At 55.0% G+C, this 10,726-nt stretch overlaps 1 protein-coding gene across 1 annotated transcript; it reads right to left on the bottom strand.

The window, feature by feature from the left end:
* Nucleotides 1–5,152: 5,152 nt before the first annotated feature.
* SLC32A1 (solute carrier family 32 member 1) lies at nt 5,153–10,074 on the bottom strand. The gene is made up of 2 exons (XM_039863686.1): nt 9,416–10,074; nt 5,153–7,050 (listed from the first exon to the last, which is right to left on the bottom strand). The coding sequence occupies exons 1-2, from the start codon at nt 9,806–9,808 to the stop codon at nt 5,863–5,865; spliced, it is 1,581 nt and encodes a 526-aa protein (XP_039719620.1). The 5' UTR covers nt 9,809–10,074; the 3' UTR covers nt 5,153–5,862.
* Nucleotides 10,075–10,726: the final 652 nt, after the last annotated feature.

Genomic DNA, 10,726 nt, shown 5'->3' with positions numbered 1-10,726 from the left:
GCTAAGCTCCTTGGGGCCCCGCCTTTCGCCCAGCCACGCCCAATTGGCCAGATAACTTCCCTGCAACTGCCCTTGGCTTCGCCTCTACATGGTTACGTCGCCCTAGCCTTGCTGTCAAGGAAACAAACTCTGGGGTACTGACAGTGTTCAATTTCTTGATAGGGAACTCGCTACGCAGTCGTGTTCATTTTGTGAAAATTCACCAAGTTGTCCGCTTACGATTTGTGCACTTTTCTGAAAATATATTACATTTCGTAATACAACATAAAGTTTTAAAATAGCTTTATTTATTAACTCCCACAGACTGTGCTCTCTCGCTGAAACTTCGAACACTAAGAAAGGGACTGCTAATTGTTCTTCAACATGTATATTCTTTCTTCCGTTTAGTAGTGTAACTCCCCTTAGTAGTTATCTAGCTTGATGTGGTCATGAGACTAAGTTCTGGCCAATGGGGGTGAGAGCGGAGGATATGTGGACACTCCCACTCCGGTTTTAACTCTAAAAACATTGGGCACATTCTCCTGCCCCATTTCCCCGCTTTCTGCTAGCTAGGGGGCTAACAAGAATCAGAGCAGCGCCTTGACTCTATCCTCCCAGCTCTGGAACACTTAACTTTGAGATATGAAAACAAGTTAATTATAAAAGGTGGCTCGGAATAAACATACTCAGCAAGAATTGAGACCCCCCAAAACTTTCTCAAGAACCTCTATAAACACTTCTAGGCCAGATTTGGAACTAGCTTGGTGACAAAATCAGATTAAAAGTGTTGCTTTCCAATACAAGCCCATCGTTTCAGACATCCGAAGGTAGCCAACATTAAGCAGAGAGAGCAGAGACAAGCAGAACACAGAGGCTGGGTAATAATATAAATGAATGTAAGTTTAAGAACTATATCTATCTATAATGTGGAAAAATCACCAAGATATGTTTTTAAAGAAATGAGTGAAGGCATTACAGTGTATAAGAAATTCCCTTTAAGAAGGTGGGGGGGGGGAGGAAATACATATGGTTTTGCTTTTATTTTCATACGGATAGACAATAAACTAATAAAAGGATTTACCTGTAAAAAAAAGGCGATGAGGCAGGTAAGTCATGTGTGAGAAACTTTTTTACTGTATCCTTTTTGATATACTTTTGTTTTTTAACCAAGTGAATGTATAACCTTTTCAGAAAAGGTGAATGAGTGTCTTGGTTGGTGAGAATGTGTTAGGTAAGTTAGAGCTGTGTCCGCCACACAGCCCTCAGGATAAGGCATTTGCAGCAGCTAAGACCCCTCTTTCATTTGTCCTCCAATCCTTAGGTTTACCTGGTCTTGAGAAAACAGAGTTTAGTCAAGATCTTCTATACTGCTGCATCCCCCGAGCCTAGAACAGTTTTTAGCCCAGTGCATGGCCTATAGTAGGTGCTCAATAAATATTTGATAAATAAATCCTACGTGCCTGCCAGACCTTGTGCCAGATATTGGGTAATACTAATAATTGCTTTAGTCATGCTCTCACTTAGGCTGTACTTCCTTCTCCAGTCTAGACTCTGCCGCATTCACTCTGCAGCATCCTCAATGTCTTCATCCTGTTTCTATCACACTCGCAGAGGATTGCTGGGAACTGCTGGAAGTGTAAAACTCCCCCACCCTCCCACCTCATAGCCCTATATGGCTGGGATCTTAGCACTACTGGATCATCTTGCTGGATGTCCCTGGCCAGAGGCCCCTCCTTGCCTGGCCTTTCGGGACCCTACAACTGGCAGAGGTGATGGCCATAGCATCACTGTGGAATCAATTATAGCCAGACCCTTGAAAATATTCTATCCAAACCTGCAGGAAGTACAGCTTATCTCCCAAGGCTTACCTCATACCCAGGGCTAGGATTAGCATGAGGCAAGAGAAGCATTTGCTTAGAGAGCAAAATTTAAGGGGGTGCAAAACCTTCGACAAGCAAGATAGCATTTTGTGCAATCTCTTTTAAAACTCAAAATTCAAAAATGAACTATGATCAAAATAACACAATGAACAAAATAATAAAATTTGAAATAAAGACAGGATTAGTACTGCTAATATTTCCTTTGGCCTCAGATTCAACATGGCTGAGCATAATGTTGCTACTGGCCCTGCGCTATCTGAATGTCGATGTTACCGATCCTGCATGCCTAAGTGTTTGGGAAGGAAATATACTGATGTCTGCAACTCTGAAATGCATTTTTATAAGGTGGATTCTTGAATGGATAGATGGATAGATATGGGATAGATAATCCAGCATTATAAAATGATAATTGTTCAATCTGGGTGGTGAGTGTATGAGCATTCAGTGTAGAATTCTTTCATTTTTTTTCTATAGGTTTAAAGAATTTTGTAATGTTGAATAGGAAAAAAATAAAGACCAGTGAGAAGAACACCCAAGTCTGGTTCCTGGGGTCAAAACAGCTCCACCCTCTCCCAGTCCTGGATGTCCAGACCTGGGTTCCCCCACCACACCCTCACTCACAGTGAGGACTCAGCCCTCCAGCCAGCCTGCCTCAACCTTGACTGAAGCCTCTCTCTGGCCCTTGCCCTTGAGATCCCCCTTCCACACCAACAGAAATGCATGGATCTTCTCCACTTCCTGACTGGTGCTCATGGAGCCTGTTTGGCTCCCTCTCTCCCTCCAAGGCCCCTAAGTGGGGAACATAGTGCCTAGCGTAGGGCATGTCATTTAACACAATATGTTTGATAATGCAGCATCCTTCCGTGTTTAGGGGAAAAAAACAACCAAAAGCCCACTTTTTTTAGTATATAGAGGACCTGATATAAAGCATTGGAGATAAGTAATAATTATTAACTGGATAGGGTAGTGATGGCAGGAGGCAAGAAGCATTTTGGTATCTGGGATGAGCACGAAAGAGTTTACTCCAATTCTGAAGGTGAACCTTCCTTGAAGGCAGGCAGCTTGTGCTTTAGCCGCTGGGGGGCGAAGCAGGGCTGTCTCGGGATAGGTCGGCGGCGTTCCTGGGTTCCTCCCGGGTACAGGGTCTCGGTGATTCTAGGCCGGGGTACCAGGGCCCTGGGCTGGACACACAGACGCCGGGCTTCTGCGGACGCCAGTGGGGACAGCTTACCAGGGTCCGCAACGCGTAGAGAACAAGACTCGCGATAAGAACTGAAGGGAAGTGATGGGAACCCTGAGGGCCCAAGGTGAATTCCCTCTCTCGGCCTCTGTTCGACTCCCGAATGAATCTTGCCTGGCCTATCCTTGGACTCGGACAGGACGCTCACCCCGAACCCAGAGAGAGAGTAGTTCTTTTGGTGTTGTGGGGAAGGGTAGGGAGATGGGTCCCATCTACTACTGCTCCCTATTTCTCCCGGCAGCCTGAATGCAAGTCTGGGTGTGGGTGTACTATTGAGCGTGTAGGGCCTCCCTCGGGCCGCTAGGAGGCTGACCCTCCCGCCCCTGCAGCCCTCAGGACCTGCGCGGGGGACCAAAGCTCCTGCAAGCTGAGCACAAAGCCCGGAACCAAAACCACGCGGAGCGGAGCCAGGCGAGTCCGCGGAGGTAGCAGCCGCTGTCCAGAGCCTGCCAGTGTCTCATTTGTCCTTTTAAAGACGGGAAGGACGAAGCTGGTGCAGCGTGACGTTCCCAGCTTCCTATCCATTGCAGAAGTCTGGGCTTTCACGGAGGCTACACACAGTGCTTGGACTCAGAACATACCCCAGGGGCCGTGGACCCGCTAAGCAGTAGTGGAATAGTCAGCTCCCCCGGCCTGGGAGACATCAGAGGGCGTAGCGGGCCTGGAAACTAAGGATCCTCTGGCCAGCTCCCGATCCTGAATGCGCGACAATAGTGACAAAGGGGGCTTAGGGAGATGATACGAGACATCTCAAATGGCCCGTTTAAATAAATTGTCAGAGCCGCGGACCGCTGAGGGGACTGGATCTTATCCCCCTTCTTCTCCCACTTGGCAGCTGAAGAACCAGGGCGGTGTGGGTCACTTTTGTCGCAGGTATGCACACACATTCATTAAGATTCCCACAAGACACTACAGCCTTCTCCACCTCACACGCTTATCTTCATATAGGTGCTCTCTCTCATACACGCACCCACACGCCCACGCCTGTGGCAGCGGGCAGGGAGATATGGACCCCGTTCTTAGGCATTCTCCCGGTTCTTTCCCCTGAGGATCGATCGTACCTAGAGAAACCTTCCTAACCGGCTTTCTGCCTTGGTAGTGAAGACCAGGAACCTCCTGTGTGGCTTTTCTGGGAACTGCCCAGCCTTCCTGCGCTCCTGGATCCCATCTGGAAAGTCTAACCATGATCCTTTCCAACCATCCCAGAACTGGAACTCCTGGAGGCAGCTCCAGTGCTGCTCCTGGAGTTGGATCAACACACAAAAAGGCTGGATCCTCTGCATAATTCAAACAAGCACATTCTCAAAGAGGCTGCGCGACAAAAGGGGATACTGGGGCCCAGATGGCTCACAGCTGCTTCTGAACAGCCAGATCTCTTCAAATTGGCCGTGAAGCCTCAGTTTGGATTTGGGCGTGGGGGAGGAGAGTTCTCCAGGGTGAGAGATGCCTGCCAGGCCAGGTTGGCACCTGGCCATGGGTACTCCTGGGTACCTTTACACAACCCGCTGCTGATGCCTTTATAGTTCTCTTTACAGTTGGCAGTCCTGCCGTAAATTTATGTGTGTCCTCGTTTATTGTCTATCTCTCCTTTACTAAACAGGAAGCTCCAGGAAGGCAGGTCTGAGTCTGTTTCTACTGGAACTCAGGACCCTCCCAACTCATAGGCTGTCTATAAATATTCATTGAACAAATGTGTAGGGCTTTTGCACATAAAAACTTTCATTTTTTTTTTCCTTTCAGGATTGGAGGTTGAGAGCATCCACCACATTCTCAGGTATTTCCAACTCCCCGCTCTTCCCCAAACAAGCATCCTGACGGCTGAGGGGCGCAGCCAGTAGGGAAACACACTCCTTCCTCTAAGTCCCCCAAGCACCTGCAGAGCTCCCCCTTGGTGCCCACCGACCATCCTTTTCCCTCCCAGGACCTCTTTCACCCCCACCTGCTTCACCCGGCTGGTCAAAGACGGTTCCCCCCGCCAGTTCCCCAGCCACCCATAAGCGCTGGGATCCCCGTGGGTGCAAAACGCAGAACTACTAACACAAGGCTGCGGGTACCTTTGTTTCTTCTTTATTTGCGGATAAAATTATGCACCGCATTCTAGATAGATTTTTTTTTTCTGATATACATTTCATCTTATTCATCACGAGCACACCACACACACAGTAGAACAGTTCCACAACCTGATAAATTGCACAAGATGAGTTTGGATTCCTGAAAACCGGCAGGCAAGCCGTCCCCGCCGCGGCTTCTCGCCTCCCCGTTTCGCTGAAGGAAATCTCCCACCCGAAACGGATTTCCCGGCCAGCCTTTCCCGCCGCAGGGTTGAAATGTCTCCAGAATGGGAAGCGCTCTTGCTGGAAATGGCTGGACGCTGCAGATTCCGAGCACTGGATGGCTGTGAAATGTCTCCCCAAGGTCAAGTTTCTGAGCCTGAGAGCCGCGCCCCTCTCCCTCCCTTCCCACCCGCTCTCGGTGACAGGGACCGAAGTGTCGTGGCCCCTCCTGGAAGGACAGATAACCTTGCCCACAAATTCACCCCCACAGCCCCCGAAACCAGGGTGTTGTGGAAAAGAAAGGACAACAGAAACGCAGACGTGATGGATTGTGGGTCCCTATTCCCTCCCACCCCCCATCCCCAATAATCAGAAACTAGGAACCAGAGATGTTTAAAGCTTGGCTTCCCAAGCGCAGCGGCAGGGCGCACGGGGCTGGTGGGGTTGGGGGCTGGGGAGAGGGAAGAGTGCGGGAGCTTGCCCCCGCGCCCTAGTCCTCCGCGTTGGTTCGGTAGGCCTCGATGAGGCCCTCGAGCGAGTGCACGAAGCCGGATACGCTGCAGATGCCGCCGATGACGAAGATGGCGACGTCGAAGAAGACTTGGTGCCACAGCAGCTTGCGCCAGAGCAGGCGCAGGTGGAAGAGGCTGGGCAGCAGGAAGCAGAGGCCGGCTCCCGTTAGGCTGCCCGTGAGGCCCATGAGCAGCGCGAAGTGCGGCACATAGATAGCCATGAGCAGCGTGAAGACTACCAGCGCGCAGCGCAGCGTTAGCCCCCACGATTTGAGCCGGCCGTCGCCGCCGTAGCAGGCGGGGAAGAAGGCGCGGCTGCCTTCCTGGAAGAGCGACTTCTCCAGAACCTCCACGGCAGCGAAGAAGGGCAGCGGGTATGACAACAAGGCCTTGGCCACTAGGAAGATGTTGACCACGGCGCGGATGGAACCGGGCAGGTTATCCGTGATGACCTCCTTGGTTTCGTCGGCCCAGGTGAGGTAGGCGACGAGCGCGAAGAGGCCTTTGAGCACGCAGGCGGCGATGTGCGTCCAGTTCATCATGCAATGGAACTCGCTGGGCTGTTGCATGTTACCCTCCAGCGAGGGCAGGAAGATCTGCGATGTGTAGCTGAACACGATGATGCCAATGGAAATAGGAAACTTCTTTACGTCGATATAGAACTTGACCTTCTCCCAGGCCCAGTCGCGCGCTCGTGATAGGCAGTAGGCGATGACCAGGATATTGATGACGAAATGGGCCAAAGTGCACAGCAGGCTGAACTTGGACACGGCCTTGAGATTCTTAAGGAAGGCGCAGGGCAGCAGTACCGCCGTGGCGATGATAGACCAGGACTTCTGCGACACGGGTAGCCCCGGGAAGCTGTTGTACATGAGGTTGCCGCTCACCACCACGTACAGGATGCAAGTCATCACCAGCTCGATGATCTGTGCCACGTTCACCACGCGGCCGCCCAACGTGGGGAACCGCGGAGCGCAGCACGCGTTGGCGATGGCCACGTACGAGTCCCGCACCCGCACCACCTCGCCGTCCTCGTTCTCCTCGTATAGGCATGCGATGAGGATCTTGCCAGTGTAGCAGCACACCACGGCGGCGAAGATGATAAGGAACAACCCCAGGTAGCCGCCGTGCAGGATGGCGTAGGGCAGGCCCAGGACAAACATTCCCTGCGAAGCGAAGAGGCAACCAGACCTGGCGCTCAGCTCGTGCGGCCTCAGAAGGAAGGTCTGGGGGCGTGGCTTAAGGCTACAACCGAAAGGGGGCGCTAAGGACAGTGAGTCCTGGGCCTAAGACTGGGAGGAGAGATTAAGGGTAGGCTGGAATGGAGGTGTCGGGCGGCTGAATGGGAAGCCTGGGTGTTGAGTCAGAGATGGAGAGGGAGGTGTTTAAGGACGGAATAAAGAAGGAAAGGCACGCTAATATGGCTGGGAGACAGGGAGGGGACTGGGTGTGAGGTGAAGCCACAAATAAGGAAGGAGAATGTGGAGATACTTGGGGGTGCTTCCTGGGGACAGAATCAGAAATGGGCTCACAGGAGGAGGTGTCTTAGAGGGGGCGTGGCCAGAAAGGGCTGTGAGAAAGGTAGAAAGCTAGGCCTGAGCGACTAGGAAGACGGGGCACGGGATTTAAGGTGGGGCTGCAACAGGGGTGCAGGAAAGCTAATGAGGGAAACGCGGGTGCCTAAAGACCAAACCGGAGAAGGAAACGTTAAAGATGGCAGAGCGAGGGCGAAGAGATAGGGTAAAGAGGCTGAGTGCGGGGCAAGCCACAGGGAGGCTGGAACAGAGGGAACTTGAGGATGCTTGCTAAGGGCTCTAGAGGGTGAGGCCAGAGGCGCTGCGCGGGTGGAGAGGGGAGGCAGAGCTGGAGGTAGGGAGTCTTGGGGCAAGGCAGGGGTTGGATAGGAGAGGCCGATCCCTAAGAAGGGGATCAAGTGGGAGTGTCCAGGCTAAGGGACCTACAGGGAAAGCGCAACCGCTGCGTGAAGGGCTAAATCAAGAGGGAGTCTATACCCGGAAGCAGTAGGATTGGGAGGGCAGAGCTTTGGAAGGAGAGCTTAGAATCCATATGGGGAAGAAAAGCTAACGAAATCCAGGGTTCCCAAGTCCTGTAGGCCTCCAGCCTCTCTCCCTGGCTTCTACCCGAACCTACAGAACGAGGCCTTCAAAGACGCCCCGGATGAAGGCGCAGACCACAACGGAGGCGGCTCGGCCCCTGGGCCCTGCTTCCGCGTGGCGGTCTCGCCCAACTCTGCAGCGGGAGACACCTCGGATCAGGCCACTTAGTGCGCAGGGCCCCGCGAAGCCTCGCAGAGCCTGCGTCTACAAGCAATCCCGCTGCAGCATGCCGCTCCCGGGAAACCTGCGTTCAGCGCCCCAACGACTGCAAGGTCCGGGGACGCGGAGGGCGCCCAGCCGCAGGGCCGGGGGGCGCCTAGGGCTGAGGATTCCTCCGCCCCGCGAGCAGCGGCCTGCCCGCCCCAGTCAGCTCCCGGGGTCGTTGTGCCAACTTCAAACCCGCTACTAGCAGAGCGCGGCGCCGCCTGGTGGGGAGTGGAGGGGAGAGGGGTTGAGAGTAAAGGTGAAGGCGTGGCGGACCGTTCAGAGCATTTAGAGGTGACTTCACCAGGGTCACACGCAGAGGAACTGGTCTCCTCTTTGCGGTGTAGCCGGGATTTCGGGCGAGAGAGGTGAATGTGAACACAGGCAGCGCCGAGGTTCCACGGACCATTCATGCTTGTGTACGAAAGCCTGTGTGCGTACCCTTGTTTACACCTGTATGTCACCAACAGGGCTGCACCTGGGAGAGCGGGCCGGATCCTGTCTGCATGAGTCTGTGCATGTGTGTGTGTGTGTGTTATGTCCAAATGGGTTTATATGTGTGTGTGCTTGGGATGTACAGGTATGTGCTTCTTTGTGTGGGAGGGTAGGGGTGAGGGAGGTGCGTTTGAGGATAATCCTGTTGTCTAAATATAGATGCATTCCCTGTGGTCTATATTTAGATGCATGTCGTGTGCACCTGTACCCCGCATTTGTTCGTGGGGGAGGGGAGTGTGGGCATGTGTGCCTGCCTATATACGTGCGCGTGTATACGCATGTGTTTCGGGGGAGGAGACTCCCAGCTCAGCTAATTTCACCTCTCCTTTCCTCCCGAAAATGAAGCTGTGAATCCGTTCCGGAGTCCCAGGCGATACTGTTGCCTCCAATCCTGATTTTCTTTCTCTCTCACCCCTCCCCACTCCCCTCCTCCTGTTTCCCTCCCTTTTGCAGGGTCTTAGGGCAGGTGTCTCGGACCGTACCACAGCCTAGCTTCCCAGTGGCTGGGGCCGTAGGAGGTGGTGCGAATCAGGGCTAGAGACACTGCCTGGGGGCGTAGATCTCTGCGCAGGGCTGGGAGGGACGAGGGAAGGGGAGATCCCGGGCATGGGAGGTGGTTTTGTCGCCCAGATTACCTGGGGACTGGCCAGGGCAGAGCCTCCCACACAGTTGAAGGGATTGGGGGGGGAGGCAGAGGTGGGAATCCCAAGCTCACCTGGATAGCGTTGGTCACGTTCCAGCCCGCCTCCCATGCCGTGATCTTGGGTTTGTCGTGGCCCCCGAACTCGCCACCAGCCCCCACGGCCTGGTCCTTGGAGCCCGAGGGCGGCAGGGGCGCGCCGCCGCCGCGCTGGTAATGGATGTCTCCCTCGACGGGCGGTTCGGCGCCCTCGTCCCCGCAGGGCTCGCCCTCGGTTTTCAGAATGTCCATCTGCAGGCCCTGACGGTGCTCAAAGTCGAGGTCGTCGCAGTGCGCGAAGCCCACCGCTTCCTCGTCCGTGGCCGCCTGAAAACCCATCCTGGCGAACATGCCGCTCACCTTGGCCTGGGACTTGTTGGACACGGACGTGGCCACATTGGACAGCTTGCTGCGGAGCAGGGTGGCCATGGCGGCGGCGCGGCCCAAGGAAAGGACAGAAGGGGCTGGGGACGCGTGGGACGCGCGGCAAGGCGGCGAAGGCAAGAGGGGCGCGAGGCCGCTATCTCCGCTCGCTTTCCCCGCGGCGCCCTGGGGCGCTCTGGCTCATAACCCTCACGGCTGGCGTTTGAAGCTCGCTCAGGGTTGACCCGGCGGGCGGGCAGGCAGCGGGGCTGGCGGAGCGACGGTGGCGAATGCACTGCGGAGCTGCCGCGGGGCGCGGGCTGGGCTGCGGAGGGCGGCGGCGGCAGCAGCGGCGGCGGCGTCAGAGCAGCTACGCGAAGCTGGCGCGGCGCCCCCACCCGCGCGCAGTCCAATGCGCTCCCGCCCCTCGGAATCAGGCGGTTGGGGGGCGGTGATGGGGAAGGGGAAACACCCCGCAGGCAGGGGGTGTGAGGAGGAGCCAGAGGAAGAAGAAGGGGCACGAAGGGACTCTGGGAGAATTGAGATGGGGCAGAAGGGCGCACACGGGAAGGCGGCGGGAGGGAGCGCGCGAAGAAGGGGTGCAGAGGGCGGGGTGGGGGCCGGAGTGCTGCATTTCTGGGGGAGGTGCTAAGCTCGGATCCTGGCCCTTCCCACCTCATCGTCGCTGCAGGAAGGGAGGGGGCCGGAGCCTGCTGATTCTCGCAGTCCGGCGTCCTCGACTTTCCCCTTCAGAGTCTGGGAGCCTTTCGGCCCCAGATCCTCTGGCCAAGGACAGGTCTAGACGACCTGAAAGGCAGCAGGATAGTTACCTGTCTCGGGCAGCGCGGGCCATCTGGGCGTCGATCTCTCTCCTTGGCACCCATCACTGGCACTTAAACCTGGCCTCACGCACCCCTCGAAGGCAGAAATGTCCGGCATCGCTCTAAAGAATGTTCATCCCCGGCCTCGGTCACTGACTCCGTC

The sequence above is a fragment of the Pteropus medius genome, unplaced genomic scaffold (genome assembly GCF_902729225.1).
Source record: "Pteropus medius unplaced genomic scaffold, Ma_sr-lr_union100, whole genome shotgun sequence".
Taxonomy (NCBI): Eukaryota; Metazoa; Chordata; class Mammalia; order Chiroptera; family Pteropodidae; genus Pteropus; species Pteropus medius.
The sequence above is the reverse complement of the archived record's forward strand: the minus strand, read 5'-3'. Positions and strand labels throughout refer to the sequence as shown.

Coding starts and splice junctions, on each gene's coding strand:
- SLC32A1 (XM_039863686.1), bottom strand. CDS start 9,808: ATGGCCACCCTGCTCCGCAGCAAGCTGTCCAATGTGGCCACGTCCGTG. Junction 7,051..9,415: donor ACGTGACCAACGCTATCCAG/GTGAGCTTGGGA, acceptor TTCGCTTCGCAG/GGAATGTTTGTCCTGGGCCT.